Below are 18788 nucleotides of genomic sequence, written 5' to 3'. Positions count from 1 at the left end.
CGTTTTAATGACTTTTCTTGTTTCTTTTTTTCTTTTTTTACCTGTGGAGAAGTCTTCCAATAGATCTACACACTGTCGATCTGTACCTAGACATGTGTGCAGCCCCAGATTAATTAGTTCTCTATATTGTTTTAAAATCAAACTATGGGGACATGCCCCATCAGTTTTTTTTCAACAAAAAAAAAATCATTTAAAATGCATTATCATTGTAGGTAAAAAAAATAAAAATAAAAAGATGCGAGGGAAAAAAAGTGAAAATTGTGCATTGTCGAAATTTGGAAAGCTAAATTGAGCCGGAGTTTTTGCAGCTCAGTTGTTTTAAAACTCAAAATTCTGTCGTGATGGAAATAGAAGGGAGACATGAAGGAAAAAGTGGAACAGGATGTGAGAAACAGGAAGGACAGAAAAAAAGAGAATGCAGCAAGACATTAAGGAAAAAGGGAATAGATAGATAGATAGATAGATAGATAGATAGATAGATAGATAGATAGATAGATAGATATATAGATAGATAGATAGATAGATAGATAGATAGATAGATAGATAGATAGATAGATAGATAGATAGATAGATAGATAGATAGATAGATAGATAGATAGATAGATATCTGGAAGGAATGCTGGAAGGAAAATTGAAAAGCTGTTTCATTTTAATTTTTTAAGTTGTCAGTAGTACGGCATTTTGCCCAAACTATGGTCACAGTGGTAAGTTATGGTATGAGTAGTGACTAAGTGGTGGAATAAACAGAGAGGTTTTGGATTGTGCGCAGGAGAATAAGTGAGGGAGGGGCATTTGTTGTCAGACCAAATGTGCCGTTGGCTGGTGACACAGCTGCACTGGTCCGGATGACTTCAGAACTCGCTCGGATGAAGCGGGAGGCCAGAATGTGGCTTCTGCAACCTGCAACACCCCCACATCCACCCCCTGTGTGCCCACCCCACATTACCAGCTGTTCCCCGTCGCTGCGGCTGAGCGCAGTGCCATGCTGTGCGGCCCACTTCTGCATAGGCTGTGCCAATGGGTATTAGCACTCCTGTGAGAGAGGCCTCGTCCTCCACACCTGTTTGTCTGCAGCGGTGCTCTACCGTTGCTTCTGAGGGTTTACCGTGACTCTCCGCGGGGTGCTGCGTTTGCAGTGTCGAGGTTCTGCTGTAATTTAACTTCTACGAAAGCGAGTCTATATATGGACTGTAATACTTTGATGTTAGAGAAAAGCTTATGGTTTGATTTTGTCCTATTTAAGGCATTGCTTTAAATGTAAAATATCTCTCTTGGTGACTTACGCTTTTTGGGTTTTTAAATCATGACTATTACGAGTTTCCTAAAGTCATACAGGAAAAGACCTCAATTTAAATCATGAATTTGAAATGAAAATGTTGACATCATCTCTAGCTCTCCATAGTATTCATGAAAAAAAAAGAATCATGTCCAAATCATGAACAAATCCTTCCTTTCAATTGGCTCTTTTCAATTATTCAGTTGAGCCCTCAGTTTGGTTCTTCCCTTTGTCCTCTATTGTCTTAACATGTCTGAAGCTGTTACATTGATTCTTGTCTTCAGAATTATCTTCTTTGATTTTAGTAATTGTATTTTTGTAAATATGTTGCAATTGAGATCATCTGCTCCTCTTCCCTTGACTGCACCATGATCTATCATATGGCCTCATAAGACTTGTAATATAGTGCAAGAGGTGTATGGTCTACATTTAGGATGCTTTTATGGTACTTTTGAATCTTTTTAAAGTTAGAACACCCCAGTTGTGTCTACAATATTCAGTTTATTGTATTTTCCGTTGTTTCACAGAGGTTTTGGATTGTCACAGAAACAAAGTCATATGGAGTTGGAACAACTTAAATGTTTATTGTTGATTGAGCTGTTTCTTTTTGTAAGTAACATGACGTTCACCCAGTAGCCTTACCTGATTCGAAGTCTGACATTTTAAAGTGAGCACTAATCGTGATATTACGTTTCACATTTACCACTTGCCTGTTGCTGATGCAGCTGTTAGCCAGTGATTACTTTGTGGTCATACATTTTTTAGTTGTCTATTTGGAGATCAAATTTTTAAGAATCTATTTTTCTTTGAAATCAACATCACTTGTTAGCAATTTAGTACATCTGAATACAACACAAGCCCATTTTGTCAACTGTTTTGTTTTCTTCTTGTTTCCTTAGAAAACTTTGCATTTCTAAATCACCGTGGAGCGGTTGAGAAGCGATTGGAACCTAACACTTATTTAAGTGGGGTTTTATTTTCATATGTAAATTGAGGGAGCTAAAAGAAGTATATGAAAGGAACAAGTGTGCGTAGTCTCTGGAGGGAAGCTGAATTACCTGCGAGGCTGAGGATAAATCAACACGGGCACGAGAAAGAAAATTTACGCTTCATGCTTGATTGATATTATAGACCTGCTCGATTGTACAAGGCATCTCCTCTGTGCCCGGAGTCCTTCAGCAGCTCCCCCGTTCCTCCTCTCCTCCTCCTCCTCTCTTCCCATTTTATCCTCGAAACGCCGGATGGGCTTGTTCACTTATTCCCGCTCTTATTTACTGAGTGTTCAGGGAGAAAAATGAAGTTTATGGTAATAGGGCTGTGTCAGGCAGGCCAAGGTGCGTTGTTTCCATCTGGGTGCTCGCTCTCGCTCTTCTTCTCTCACTCCATCTCCATCTTTCTTTACCCCCCCCCCCCTCTCTCTCTCTCTCTCTCTCTCTCTCTCTCTCTCTCTCACTCTCTCTCTCTCTCTCTCTCTCTCTCTCTCTCTCTCTCTCTCTCTCTCTCTCTCTCTCTCTCTCTCTCTCTCTCTCTCTCTCTCTCTGTTTCCACCTGATACCCTCTGTCTGTTTAGTTCCCTTTCTTATTCACTCAGTTTCCCGAATATTTACAACCTCAGAGATTAGCTTTAACATTCATGATCTGTTGAGTTTAACTGGGGCCTCAGAGACTCCAGGAGTCTACATGAAAAAATTATAATAGTGATTTCCAAATTAACCCTTTTATTTTCATCCTTAATTGTTTGTAAATGTAAACTTAAATGTTCCTTGTTCGAAATTGAGTAGGCATATTTTTTTTAAAACTAAATTAAAATAGTTGGCATGTATATTAGAAACCTGGCACATTATTTTGCCAATGGTTCCCTCAAGATTTTACTTCTTTCTTTTATAATGTGGTTTTTCAATTTATGTGTAAAATAAGGCCTGTGATAAACATAATTTGATGATACTTGGACTTGTTCTACAACATAAATTGCAGACACTCACACCCCAAATGTTCTTATTTTGGTCACTTAGCCTATTAGACACATACTGTTTTTTCTTTTTGTGTGTGTGTTGTTGTTTTTTAAATAAACATAACAACTTCAAAATTTTCTTTTTCGATATGTGTGTGTGCAATTTACTTTGTAGAGCAAAATGTTCAAGTATTGTCAAGTTATGTTGACCACAGACCTTATTTTACTTATAAATTGAAAACCCCCATTATCAAACGGCATTATCAAACCCAACAAATATTGAGGAAACCAGCGGCGAATTAGTCTTCTGGGGTTTGATGTCATCCCTGCATCCCTGCATCCCTCTATTTACACCAATTAGATAATTGTAGCTATTAGATTAATCTCATTTATTGTGTTTGTGTGTATAAATATATATATATATATACAGTGTATATATATATATATATATATATAGAGAGAGAGAGAGAGAGAGAGAGAGAGAGAGAGAGAGAGAGAGAGAGAGAGAGCATAGTTAAGCCATATCTGACAAAAAAAAGTACAAAATCAGATACTACGAGAATATTATTTAAGAATTGGTGGTGTATAACATAAAATACTATTGACTCAAACTCTATAATGTTCTTGGGTGCAGTTAGCAATCATCTTGAGATGTGTTGACAATTTAACCAAAGCGGGAGGTTTTCCCTCTGCGATCCTGCAATTGAAACATCCACTCTGAAGCAGGTTGCATATATGGTAAATCGTTGTTTCTGCCGAGCGAGTTTCCCTCGGTGCGCCATGCACATTCTCAATAAATCACACTCATTTGTTACACAGAAATGCAAATTTTGGTGAAGGTAAGCTTACATTTCATCAGGCATATATTGTATCTAAGTGTCAGTGAGTAGTAAACCAGAACAAGCTGGATTGCTTTGGTGAATTGCATTTCGACATGACGTCAGAAGACTTCTACTGTACGTCTTCAAAACCATTCCCGAGGTGGCGTAGTCGCTTTAGACTCTTGGTGTTAAGATATTGTAAGCACACATAGGGCTCTGCCTGTTTGCCGCTCTCTCTCCTCACCTCAAAGGCATGCGGACTCTCTGAAGTTTTCTTTTTTTGGAGGGCGAGGAGAAAAGAAAAGACTGTGTGATGGAGAGTATGATGGAGCAGCAGAAGAGGCCGATGGAGCGCTGTCTCAGTGCACTGCCCATATGATGGATGAACTTTGAACAGATTTGCTCAACATTAAAAGGGTCGGAAGGCCCCTGGGCCTGTAAGGCAGTGGGAGAGAGAGATGAGAAATAGTGCCGTGTGCCATGGACTCTGTTTCTGGGTGCTACTCTTAGATTTTGCAGCCCCATGGCCAACAGCAAGCCATACCAATATTTCAGGTGAGGGGCTGACAGATAGCACTGTGGGAAACGATATTATGTAGAGATATTAGAGTAATTCACCCTGGGTTGGCTCTCCCATACTGCCCTGTCCCTCAGGTGCTCTATTGTCATCTAATCCTATTCTAGTAGTCCTGGAAACTTCACACCTTTACATTGAGATTAATGCCTGAGGGACACGTTACATGCTCTCGCTCATTCTACGGTCATTGTATGGTATTAAAAATGTAGACACTCTCTGAGGCTCAACCTTTATAATACAGTTGGTGGCATTACAATAAAATGGATTTACAAAACAATTTGCACAATCTGGACTTACAAATTTGAGCAGAAATACAGGTTACCATTCTCTTTAGTGCCAGATTAGTAAATATGGTAACACTTTGTAATAATATTTTTTTTATTTACATTTGTTGTTGCATTGGGTGTCATAAAAATGTAAGCATTTATTAATCTAGAATGATATTAATGTATAAATGTGTTCATTGTTAATTCATGTTTATTCGTAATATTTTCAATTTAATTTATACAAATACATAAACATGTATTTGTACACATTAACATTCAGAAGTTTAGGGACAGTAAGATTTTGTTTGTTTTGAAAGAAATTAATCCTTTTATTCATCAAGGACAGATAATATTGATCAAAAGTGACAGTAAAGACATTTATAATGTTACAAACGATTTCTGTTTCAAATAAATGCTGTTTCTATTCATCAACAGATCCTGAAAATAATGTATGATGGTTTACACAAAACAGTAAACCCATTTTCAAATGTAAGAAATGTTTCTTGACAGGCAAATCGGCACATTATAATTATTTCTGAAGGATCATGTGACATTAAAGACTGGAGTAATGACGCTGACAATTCAGATTTGTCATCACATGAATAAATTACATTTTAAAGTTTATTAAACAGAAAACAGTTATTTTAATTATATAAATATGTTACAATATTAGTGTTTTTGTTTGTTTGTTTGTTTGTTTTTCAAACAAATGCAGTCTTGGATACCATGAGATGTTAAAATCTTACCAGACCCATCTTTTTGACTGGTAATATATGTACACATTAAAATTAATCAAGATAATTAAATGCTGTTAAAGTAATGTTCAGTGTTATCTATATAGGACCTTTTTTTTAAGTGTTACTGTAAATGTTATTGCTATTTTGATGATTTGTTAAAAAATAAATAAACAGAACAATAGTTTTTCCTTTTTTTCTTTTTTCCTGCTTCCCAGATTCTCATCGGAAGTGCCAAATACCGTCAAAGATTCCCAAATCAATAATTAGCTCCTCCATTTCGAATCATCGCACAGCCCCTCTCAGCTCTAATCGCTTCAAAATACACTCGCACAATAGTGAGCTAATTTACTTACAATTATATTTTCAATTATGCCCTAATAAACCCATTGTACTCTGGGTAATCACAAGTTACCCTTTGAGCTAATGCAATATGGCGCAGTGTGAAGTCAAATTCAATTTCGTGCAGTGAAATGAAATGAAAAAATAAGCACATGCTCTCAATCATCATGCCAGAGGTTTATTCATTGTGGACCCCCACTGCTGTTCAGTTAGATGTGATACAATAAGTAACCAGCAGTCTCGACTAGCAATCCTCAGGTAGTCATAAGCTACAGCTACATAATCCGTTGTTGTATATGATGAAACATCCCCCAGTGCAAAACACGGTGCTTTCTCATGTTGCAGTGAAATAGCAGATTAGTGCGTCACCCTGCAAGATTTTCAGCTTTGTTTGGACTTTTGTAGGTAATGTGGTCGGACAGCCATTGACTTATGCAATGCTCATGACCTCCTTGTGAACTGGCTGCTATAGAAACTCAATGGAGTAAGAAAGGGAAAAATGGTGTAACTGTGAAGCTGATTCATGATGTTTTGGTGGTTTTAAACTGAGCTCTAATTCGCTTGGAAACACCAGCATGAATGAACAGGCTTTTGTGTTTCCCAGTAGTAATGGGAAGTGTGACTCACTTCTGTGAATCAGTTCTTCTAATCTGTTAAAACAACTGATTCAGCTGTTCTTTTACATCGTGTCATTGAGTGAGTCTTCAACTAGGGGAAATTTCCTGTCCTTTAGAATGATTGAAAGTAATGACCATTTTAAATGTTTTAAAGGATAGTTTTAGTAGCGTTCATATAATATTGTCCCCTCGACACTGTAAGAAAATAATCTTTAGAAAAATGCATAATGTCCTGGCAGAAAATCACCAGCGCCATGTCCATTAAGTTTATGGGCATTTATTTGAACCCAAAAACACAATGCAATGCCATGCTAAATTCATGGGTATTTCATGAATTCATGGGTAAAGAAAGCTGTAAAAAACCAATCAATATGGAAAGTTCCTTCATATAGCCTTCAATGGTACTTTGGGACATATTTTTATCGACTTAATGTACAATACATTTTATATATCTATGTACAGTGTATATATATATATATATATATATATATATATATATATATATATATATATATATATATATGCCAGCGATCCATCGTAGCATTTTTGTTCCCATGATCCACAGGAGGCGTTTTACTTCTTTCGTTGCAGGCCAACAATGACTTACAATGGCTGCCGTGTGCGCATGTCTGTTAGGTTCATTGAGACTGAAGTGTTTCCCAAATGTCATTTTAGGTTTTAGAAGGGTGCACGCGAATGCCCCCTTTGCAGTCGATATGCGCCCTCGATGCGCACTATTGCCGAGCCCGCACTGATGCAGACTTCTTCCCGACAGTCAAAGTGGCGTTACGTCACGAAAGTGCGTACTCGTAGGAAGACTGCGAGTGCTTAGGATTCCATTTGGGACAGGGCCTCCATGGTTCAGACTTCAATCAACTACGTTTGTTGAACCAAGATCCTTGAATGTCTCAGTTCTTGGTAGGTCAGTGCCGTCAGTCTTGATCGTACCATGCTTGTTCAGGTCTATTGTCATGTACTCCGTCTTTTTAACATTGCCATTTAAAGTTGCCAGCCGATTGCTCCCCGTCTAGACATTCTGCTGGAGGCTGGCTTTCTCTTCAGCAGCAAGCATAACGTCGTCCGCATAGAGAAGTGTCCATGGCGCTGGCTGTTGTAGGTCTCGCGTGATGACGTGATCACAAGAATGAATAGGAGCAGTGATAATACCAATCCTTGGTAAACGCCCGCAGTAATATGGAACTCCTTCGTTGTTCCGGCGTTTTTCCTCGCACTCTTGGTTCCTCGTACAGCAGCATTACCCATTCCATGAGTTCTTCTGGAACTTTAAGGGTTCTTAGGGTACGTTTACACGACAACGATATGCTTAAAACTGAGAAGTTTTTCCTTTGAGTTTCCCGCTGACAGACGACACCATTATCAAAACGATCCCCATTCACACTTATACGCGAAACCGACTAAAAACCCTGTATTCTGCTGCCAGGCCATTAGATGGCGATGAAACACTATAGACTGAACATGTAATACGCATATACATGACGTCATCATTTTCAGAGATTCGTGTTTTTGTTGTTTACACAAAGACTGTCTTTAAACACTTGCACTTTAAAACCCGTTTTAAAAACTTTGCGTTTTCAGGTACCCAAAACGCTGTTGTCGTGTAAACGAACGGCCAAAATCCATAAAAAGTTTTACATTTTTTTTATTTGAAAACAGTGTTGTGTAAACAGCCTATTAGTGCATGCCAGATGGCTTCAATGGGAACACGGTCGAATGCCTTTTCGGTTTGGGAAATTTTTTTATTTATATTTGTTATTCATTGATTTTTACAGCTTCCAATGATGATATAAAGGAGGTGGTTGTGGAGGGTGGTTGATTACACATTTAAAGCACTGTAGCTGTGTTAAAACCAGACAGCAGTGTTTCATAGTTTGGTCAGATGTTGGCATAAATGTAAGTTTTGCAATCACCTTAAGACTGAGGATACAGATTTGACTTTCTTCTTTGCTGTTGTTCCACTTTCCAGAGGATAAGCACCTTAGGGGACAAGGGTAGAAGAATGTCTAATATGGCAGCCTCCTGTCAGGATTCAGACCCTTTGATTCCACATTTCAAACGGCGGCTCTACCAGCCAGGGACGATGCATGTGAAAGTCACTTTCCAATAGACAACCACTGGTTTTTTTGCATGCGCTTGTTTTACGTGCGTCCGGAGCTCACTGGGACTTGATAGCTTTTCATGACCGTTTGTGTTTTGAATGCATTAGACGTGCTCTCCCACCTCTCGCTCTCATCCCCCATCCCCGACGCTGTACGTAGTACTTCTTGCCCCGCTGCCCCCCTCTCCACCGCCAACCCCCCCACCCCCAATCTCATCTTCCGTGCTGGGCTTTTTGCATTGTGTCAGTAAACAAGACGTTCTCTATCACGAGGAGACTGAAAAAAAAAAGAGTTCAAACCATCTTTGAAGTTACAGCAGTGCCGCTTTGAAGTTCTCAATGTCACAGGGCATTTAAGTTCTCATAAGGATGAGTTGAAAAAAATAAAGTCGAAAAATTTCAGACTTCCCGTTGAACTTCGGAGAGGCATCTTTACAAAGATTATAAATGACATGACAGACATGATAAAACACCTCTGTTCTCATTTGCACAGGAGAACATGAAAATTGCAAGGGTACGGCCAACATATGCCATTGATCGACATATATGTATGCTAAATAATTGATTATGAAGATTTTATCTGAGGAAATACGCCAAAATGCATCTTGAGGGGAGGTTTTAATACTCAGGGGTTAGTGTTTTTATAGCTCAGGTGACTTAAAGGAGTTCTTGGTTATGTTTGATTTAAATGCCAGCTTTGTTTTGGATGTTTTTTATGAAGAGAAATAAAAGCAGAACCAAATAAGACTATTCTCGACATACAGTAAAATATGATCTATGAGAGCATGATATCACATTACAGATAATTTGGAGGAATTTGATGAGAAATAATTGAATTTATATTGTCATTTTGTTGCAGACTTTTGAATCATAGGACATTTTGAGACATTGGTGAGAATTTTAGCTGTGCAAAAATTAAAACAATATTTCTCCCAAAAATAAAAATTCTGACCTTCATGTGTTTCCAAAGCTGTTTGACAATTTCTTCTGTGGAACACAAAAGAAGATTGAAAATTGTGTGTTTTTCTTCTTTTGTCAATACAATGAAAGTCAATGGGGTCCAATGTTGTTGTTGTTACATAGATACAGCATTGGCAGGACCTAATGTTGAATAAATGACAGAATTATTATTATAATTTTTTTAAAACCTTTTAAAAATATCTATATTATCTAATAATTTTTGTTTTCTTTCCTATGGGATGTATGGATTCATAAATAAGAGGAGAGCAAACCCAGAACACATGAACCATCCTAGTTCACATCCAGAATCTACTTTCTGTGATTGCAAGTTATTTGTTGTAACTGGTGGAGGAGTGTGTTTTGGGGTAGTCACTGCACCTGAATGGCTTTGAAGTAGCGGTGTGTGGTTTGATTGATATAGTCTGAAATCGTATGCCATTACGCTCATCCACACTGATGTTTCTGTGCCAACAGGGATCTTACAGTTGCCCCCGCTGATTGAGTGTCTATACAGCTGCAAATGGAGCTTGTAGAAATGGCAATGTGAAAAATCCAAGCTGTAACATATTCAGTTTTTACTTCAGTTTTCTTGAGGATGTTTATCCACCAAGTGTGGAGATCATTTCAGCATTGTATTCTATATTTTTATTTCTATTTTTTTATTTTTTTAGACATGCTGCACGTAAAGAATCATAATTTCACAAGGTGAGCAACAGTTTAGTTTTTGTTTTTGTGTTTGTATCTATAGCTGACAGTTTCTCTCACTGTATTAGACTGTAATCTCTCCTTTGGTATAGGCTACTTTAGTGCTTAAACATTATGAGTGTAGACTTGAAATGGACATTTAGTACTAATGAGTGTTTGTGGCTGTCCATTGGTATTATGGTCAGAGTTAGCTTGAAAATGACTGTCCAGTGAACTCATCTTTATTTCTTTAGCTCACTCAGCTCATTAAAGCTAATGTCTCATCAGTTTCTATTAGCACTGTTAACAGGGTAGTGACAGGACGCTTAGACAAAGAAGCAGAATGAAAAGAAGCCGCAAAGATCTGTGTCTGCACCTTAAATGGGCAAAACATCTAATTTAAACTATAAAGGAAAGTTTCAAATGCGTTCGCACAATAGTCTGCTCATTTTCACCCATGCTAGTGCTCCCTGTGGTAAAAAATTACCACATCCACTGCATGCTTATGTTACTAGTGATTTATGCTTTATTAAGACTCATTAGTAAAGGACTTAATATCTAAGACTTTACATCAGTATTAAATGAAGATTTTGCTTACACATCAGGAGATACACTTCAAGCAATTTTTTATCAATTCAGACAGGCATTTTTAATTACCACTTTACTCACTTGTTAAAATTATATTATTTTTAAATCATTTGCTGACTACGATGACTTATCAGCAAATTAATATCACAAAAAAATACTGATATATCTCAAATACTTCTTACTTCATTGAAAAAGTATTTTTGCAAATTATGTCTTATGCCTATGTATTATGTCTTTGACATAATTCTAATAAAAATGTGCTAATTGGAATGCTAAATGGGTGAAGTTGTCAGTATATTATTAAAGTAATAAATTAAAAAAATTATTTTTATGTCTGGAAAGGTTTGACTGATTATTGTACTATGGCACTATCTACAAAATATTTTTATTTAGAATATTTAATATTTGTATTAACTAATATTAATTAATTGAATCATTTATAAATGAGTTAAATCATAGTCAGCTATTTAGACTCAGAAATGTATAGCACTCTGACCATAATTTACAATTTAATTACTAAGAAAACCATAAAACAGACTTACTGTACAAATCACAAACTCTTACCTGAGAGATCAGTAAATCAGGATTCAATCAATGTAAAGTCAGAGTTTTTTATGTTAAAATCAAATAAGCTTAAATGTTTTTTTTTTCCACCCCTGTTGTACCTCATTCCACACACTATATTTTTTCCTCTGAACTAAAAAAAAGACCCTATTAAAATCTATAAAGGTCCACCAAAGGACGTTGTGGATGGGGTTGTGTGGTTGTGTTTGGCGGCTGTACGGTTCATTGGTGGGGGTTTGATCCCCCATAATGGGGGCACATCTGGTGTGTCTGCATTCAAAGGGAAATAGATCAACCCCCTAAAGACCCTAAATGAACCCAACCCATATACCAGTCCAGTCCAGAGCGGTCTCATTCTCAACAGCCCTTTGGACAAGTCCTCTAGCTTTTGTGGCCATTACCTTCGATCACCTTAAATCATTGAGTTATTGTTTAATAAAAATTGTTACTATCAAACCCCTTGCATATCCTTTAAACGAAAGCTAAATATTCAGGTGTCGTTTTCATTATTTCTTACAGGAAGTCTGATGATTACAGTGAATAATTAATGAAAAGAGAAACAAAAGCAAATCAAATGTGTTGCGTATGTGGTCGTCTTCTCTGTTACGCGAGGAAAAAGACGTGCGCGGTGCTGCGGAGATCGGCAATTAATGTCTGAGATCAGCTGTAGTGATGTCATTATACATTCCCTTCATTTTCTACAGTGGGTCTATTTGATCTTTGAATACCCCCGGGAACTCCTGCCTCCTCCCTCTCAGCATCTCTCCCTTCCTCCTCCTCCTCCTGCTCTCCCTCGCTCGAGCAGAACCTCCCCTTTTCTCTCTCCGAGGGCTCACATTGGCTTCCGTATGTGTGTGCGCGCGTGTGTAAGAGTGTAAGTGAAAGTGCGCAGCTGAGCCTTGATGACAGAGGGCCCAGGACCATTCAGACGACTCGCACGCCCGCGTTCAGCCCACCTCCAGAACAGCTAAGAGAAAGAAACAGTCCAGAGAAAGAACAGCAAAAGAGCCAGATAGAATCAAAAAGACTTCTGGCACTAAACAAAGAAGAAAAAGAAGGAGTAGAGGCAGAGTGAAGGTTTCAGAGAGAGAGAGAGAGGGAGAAGGAGAGATAGAGAGAGAGGATCTCCCAGCTTAATGCGCAAAACGTCCCGCTACCACATGCTGTGCTCAATGGCCAACACAGGCTGTCTTCTGCTCTCCGGCTCAGGGATGCTTACTCACTCTCTCCAGTGTCCCCCTGCGTTCCTCTACCTACCCGAGGTAAGGCAATCCCCATCCCTCCGTCTTGCGCTTGCTCTTCCTTCTTCTTCTTCTTCTTCTTCTTCTTCTACTTGCGGGTGACACGTGCTAGCATTGTGTTCACCCCCTCCTTCTCATGTGCCTCCTCCCTCAAAGCCCTCGGCAGGGGTCATCCCTTCTCTGTTCCCATCTTTTCATTCATGCTGTGACTTTTTGCAGTGTCAGTTTTGTATACTGTTTTTGTTCCATATACTATACAAACTTTTTTTCACGTTTTTTTTTTTTTTCATTTTCATTTTTTATTGCGTTAAGTGTCTTTTTTTGTTGGTTTCGTAATTAGCAATAGTGTTTAATTCTATTTTTTTCTCTCTAGATATTTTTGTAATATAAATATATTTTCAATGTTTTTAATTTTCACCTTTTTGTACGTTTTATATATATGTGTGTGTGTGTGTGTGTGTGTGTGTGTATATATATATATATACACACACACACACACATTTTTATCTAGAGTAAATCACACATCGCTTCCTCTGTTAAAACTGTTTTTTTTTTCAAGAATTCACTCTTGAAGGTTTTCAAAAACCCACGAGTGTAATTAAGTTTGACCGTATAGGTTTGTATTGACATTCTTATTGTTTGAAAAGTGCTCTCTGTTTCAAAAGTTATGTGAGTCTGTCTGTTTTTTTGTTTTGTTTGTTTTTTTGTTTTAGCTACTGACTGAACGTAGACAGATGTCATTGAATTAGTCCGTTATAGTAAATGTGTGTTGGCTGACTTATCTGAAGGTGCTTTGAAATTGGGTGGCACGTGAGGGGCTGTGGTGATTGTTTTTGGCCGTGTGTGTGCTTTACTACGGGTGGTGTGTGCTATGGCAGGCTGCTGCTTTCCTCTAGATGGTGTGTTATTGCTCAGATATAAAGAATGATAAGGCTGTTGAGAGATAACCTGCCTCATGCTGCTACCAAATCGCTCCTCACTCATCACCTTAACAGTCGCTGTCCTGGCAAACACACACACAACACCAGCTGTCCGGGCCTCTGCTGTCCCAACGCCGTTCGCCGTGTGTGTACATGTGTGTCTGTGCATACAAATAAGGCGTATATAAGAATTCATCCGGTAATGCTTGCGCGTTTGAGCGTCCTCATAATTCCTCATCTGATTTTGAACAGATGTCATCGACAAGATGTCAGGGCTTGTTTTTGTGTACGCCCGTAATTGATTAGCTGTGAGAAACGTCTCTCAAATATCTGTCATATCGAAATCGTCGCAGTCGAGACGCTAGCAGGGGTTTGTTTTGGTTTCAATATTAGTGTTTTGTTTCAGCGATTTCTGATTTTTTTCCGAAGTCGGTTGAGGCGAGAGTTTTTTTAAAAAGAATGAAAGAATCAGACTGGGTCTCATCCATCAAATTTAGTATGACTCACTCCCAAATAATACAGACAGATTCAGAAAGAGTTATCACACCCTCAGGGATTCTACAAGATCCCATTCATTATTCCTTTTTTTTTTTTTTTTTTTGCTTTTATTCACCTGCTGAAATCGTAGCCACATACGGCACGTCACATCTTGTAGATTGTGAATTGTAACAAGATTTGTTTCTTCGCTTTTTTGTCTTCGTTCTCTTGTCGTATTCCTCACCAGTGCCTCATCTTAGACTGCAGTGTATGTACAAAAAAAGTTAAAGGAAACTGCTTCATGCGCTTCATAAACAATATAGTGAAAATAAAGTGTGATTTAGAAAAAGTAAACTTACTCATTTTACAGTTATAAACAAGTCTAATGTAATTGTTGGGAGAAAATGTAATTTAATGTGTATGTATGTAAATCTTTAAGCATATAAAAACACTTCATTCTTCTTTCATGTAGATAATTATTTAAGATTTAATAAAATTTCATTTTTAGTGTGTGTATTTTTAGTGATAACTCAAACTATTGTACAGCAATAGTTGTGTGTGTGTGTGTGTGTGTGTGTGTGTGTGTGTGTGTGTGTGTGTGTGTGTGTGTGCGTGCGTGCGTGCGTGCGTGCGTGCGTGCGTGCGTGCGTGCGTGCGTGCGTGCGTGTGTGTGTGTGTGTGTGTGTGCACGTGTGTGCACGTGTGTGTGTGTGTCTGCTGGCCGCTGTCTGCATGCACAAGTGCTGGTAAATGCTATTTAGTTGCGTTACTGTTTTCATTAGATTAGGAATTAGCTAGGGATCCAGACAGCTTTTGTTTTCTGTTTAATAGCAAAAGTTTCAGCCATAACATCACGCAGGTTGTGGTGCAGTTTTATTTTATTTTTTTTACGCAAACTGTGTTTTCTAACACTGCGTGGAGTTGCAGAACAAAAAAATTGCAGAGGCATGACGTGTTTCTAGTTCAGTAGCTTCTATAATCTCATTTAAACAACAAACCACTGTCGTTTTATACAGTCTGCTATTAATTTTTTTTTTTTAAATTGTCAGACAGTGATGTCAAGCGAGTGTTTAAAAAAAAAAAGGTCCTCACAAACAAATTCTCCATTACATTCTTCACTCTTTTTTTCATTTTAGAAAACGTGACCTCTATCTACATTTAATTTAAATTTGGCTGGATAAGATTCCCTCCCTCTCCTTTTATTGCGGCAGAGGCTGGTTCTCGAGTCTTGAGTCAATACGGAGCAGTAAATCTGCTTGTGCAAGCATCTCTCCCTCCCTGGAGGACCGAAAATCTTTACCCATGCTCAGGATAGTTAAACAATTCTCGCTATTGTATGATTTTCTCCTGAGCCATGGAGCTGAATATTAGAAGCTTATTCTCTAGTGAGTTTTTAGTCATTTCTAGCAGCGGTCGAAGTCATTTTGCAAGTGTAACTCCAAAATACACACACGTTACGTACTGTATAGGGAGGAGGGAGGATGGGGAACGCTTGTGCGTATTTCACATGTTGAATTGTCAGCACAAAAGCTTCACCTGCTCTGCTGCAGGTGGTCTCTCGCATGTCTGGAGCTACAGAGGGGAATAACGCCAGCTTTGAAAACAGCCAGAGTAGAGGTAGATGGAATAACAAGGGTGGAAACATTAAGGAGAGGAAAAGGAAGGTGTGGGAAAATGAAATCCATGAATGAGAGGGGATTGAGAGGGATATGTATGCTCAGCCACAATGAGATAGAATTGGATGGGTGGGCTAGTGCGAGGAGAAAGGAGAGTCAAAGAAATGTAAGGGAGTGGTAGAAGCCGTTTCTTTTTCTGTGCTGCACAGGAGAGATAGTCGGAGCTCATTCCCCTCTGAAGACGTCCTGCTGAGTGACATCAACCCCTGCTATCAATGATCAGATATTTAAAACACACATTCACCGTGTGTGCGTGCAAACTGGACACACTCAAACTCTCGCTATAAGTGTAACCGAGTATACACCCGCTTGTCAATAACCGATGACATAATGGGTTGGAAATGGAAGTGAAACCCCGGGGAATACGGATCAGTTGATGTCCACTGCGCTAAAGCAGACGTTAGCTTCAAATAGTCTCGTATTCTTTCTGGTTTGTCTAGAAACAGAAAGTGCAAATTAACGCTAGCTAAACGACAGCTGCAATGAGGATGAATCTGTATAGCCGGTTGTATCAATACTGCGTATCAATAGGTAATTGTTTTGCTAACGGTATTGTAGTTAGCCTGTTTCTACTCTTAAACACATTTGATAAGATCAAATTAATGAGCTGGTCGTTCAGTTGGGATTGTGCTTAAATAGAAATGCAAGTTTTGTTTTAAGTACAAGGGATTCTTTTATGTCACTTCGTACAGAATTAGTTTTACTGATTAGAGTCCCGCTAGAAAGACCGTTTTGTTGTGTGACTGGTGAGATTTAAAGCAGGTTATTATAGGAAATAGGTGCGTGCTCTGTCAGCATCGTAGCGTAGTGGTGCAACTCTCACATATTTAATCGTCTATAAACACACACACACACACACAACAAGGGGAGTGTTTTCCCCAGACACGCATTGATTGCTCTGCATTGATGTAAAGTGAACATAGCATTTTCATATTAATACTAAATGGAAACTCTCTTCATAGGTTTTCTCTGTTATGTGAAGTGCTCTGGATCTCATTAAAATATCGTTTCTATCAGCTCCACTAAATTATTGATTACAATGCATGCGATGTTCCAACATTTGTCTCTGTCTTGTCATCCCTTCAATCTTAAATTGAAGGAATATATTTTGTAGGCATAGAAATTAAGTGTGCATTAGTGGTGAATTAGTTTTTTTTTTTTTTATGTCATTGTTTGGATCATCACATTCAAGTTATGAGGCTAACCAATTCCAGAGATCTACTTTCTGAAGTAAAACCTGCGGATTCCAAAAACGCAATGAATTCAGCACTCGAGAGAATTTTGTAGTAATGTTTAAGTATCTGTGGTCTCTGCTGGTGATTGAATCAAAGTAATTATTTTCTTGGGCTTTTCATTCGAATCAGCACAATCAACAAAAAAGTTTCTTTGTATTTTCACACTGCATTGTTTAGTTCATGCAGCTAATTCACCAAAGTCCTCTCCTTCACTGTGCCCTAGTGTTAATGATGCATTGTATTGTTATTTATTAGGCCACCGCATCGGCATCTATTTAGCCATCCCCATATTTATCTTCCTCCATAATTGGGCGCACAACAGAAATTAGTCATTTTACTCTAAGCTTGTTTTTTTTCTGAGCCGATAATTAACCATTTGAGTTAACACTTCAGATATCTCCATTTAATTGTTTAATCATGTTAAACATTTTTATATTTACTAATGAAATGCCCATAGGTTTAGCTATGAAGTCACTCAAAACATATGCTTCTCAGATTATTAAACTTATTTGTAGTGGTATATATTATATCATTGTTACCAAAATAAAAACTTAAACTCAATGCTTTATTTTTAAATAACACTTCAATTTAATTATTTGATGTTCACATTTGTTTCTGTAGATTCTATTCAGTTACCTATATTTAGATAGTTCGATCATAATCTACAAACCAAATATGATCAGTCACATTTATATAAACAAAATGCAAAGAAACTTTTTTGTTGATTGTGCCGATACAATTGATGATTGCCGTTTTTAAAAAATCCACAGGTTTTAAATCAGAAGCTGAACTCAGAATTGATTACTATATATGAGTTTCAAAACGACACCTAATCAAAAACATCATGTTGCTGTATCTGCTTTGAGTGGAATTAAGTGAGAAACATCAGAGCTGTGGCATTTGTGTGAGTGTGTCTGCATTAGATCTCTGTAACTCTGCAGATGGTGTGATGTTCCCCACATGCCCAAGTGTTCAGAGTGTGCATCGGTATTGATGTTTCTGTGCTTTGCTGCAATGCACGCTGGGCCGCCACTGGCTCTGCACCACGGTTATCCTCCAGAGGTGAGAATTATGGAAAGGTTGGGTCCTCCAGGGTCTTCTAGATCCATTGGGTAGGTCTTAATAAATCTCTGAAGACCCTGTGATGCATAGAAACCTTCAGGCTGGAGTGTATAGTTAGTTATCTGTGTATCAGTGCACATGTGGTGTGCAGATCAATTTGTGCACACATACTGGAGGTGTTATTCACCTATTGTGTGTCACAACATCCAGTCTCTGTGTAGCTGAGGCTGTTACTGACCGATGCATGTATCACAAATAATTAATATGTACGCCATTTAGCGTAAACGTCCTCATGAAGAGTGACTTACAAAGTGCTTTTGTTTTGTGTGTCTGTCATGTCAGTGCAACTTCTTATAAAAGATAAAAGTGCATCTTTAAAAGCATATTCCAGTTGCTTATGTCTTTTATTCATGCAAACTGTACAGTCAGAGAAGGGACAAACAGGAACGTTGCCTGTGACGAGGGTGAACCACTAAACTTGTTCACATGAGAGGTGAATTCAAGCATTTACAATAGTAAATATGTAGCTAAAATTTAATTTAAAATAAAAAAATAAAGCTATTTTTATGGATTACTTTTATGTTCAATTAAGAACTGCTACATTATTGAAAGATATTATACGCAGAAATGTTTATTTCTAATGTATTTCGATTTTTTTTATAAGTTAAACTCTCCGTTTTA

The 18788-nt window shown here is 38.0% G+C and overlaps 1 protein-coding gene across 10 annotated transcripts in view; it reads left to right on the top strand.

Annotated features, from left to right (window-relative positions):
* Positions 1-18788, top strand: part of rbfox3a (RNA binding fox-1 homolog 3a) — a 441507-nt gene that overhangs the window by 307609 nt on the left and 115110 nt on the right. The window contains exon 1 of one of the 10 annotated variants that reach the window (XM_077200541.1): positions 12393-12758. The exons of 6 other annotated variants lie outside the window; for them this stretch is intronic. In XM_077200541.1, coding sequence (XP_077056656.1) covers positions 12633-12758 — 126 coding nt within the window. In that variant the 5' untranslated portion in view covers positions 12393-12632. Of the gene's footprint in view, positions 1-12392; positions 12759-18788 lie in introns of those variants that run through there. 3 more of the 10 variants (XM_077200543.1, XM_077200546.1, XM_077200540.1) reach the window with 3 other exon arrangements.

The sequence above is a fragment of the Siphateles boraxobius genome, unplaced genomic scaffold, assembly GCF_051911475.1.
Source record: "Siphateles boraxobius isolate OS27281-9 unplaced genomic scaffold, OSU_SipBor_1 46, whole genome shotgun sequence".
NCBI classification, from domain to species: Eukaryota; Metazoa; Chordata; class Actinopteri; order Cypriniformes; family Leuciscidae; genus Siphateles; species Siphateles boraxobius.
Note: the sequence above shows the minus strand (reverse complement) of the source record. Positions and strands in the feature narration are given on the sequence as shown.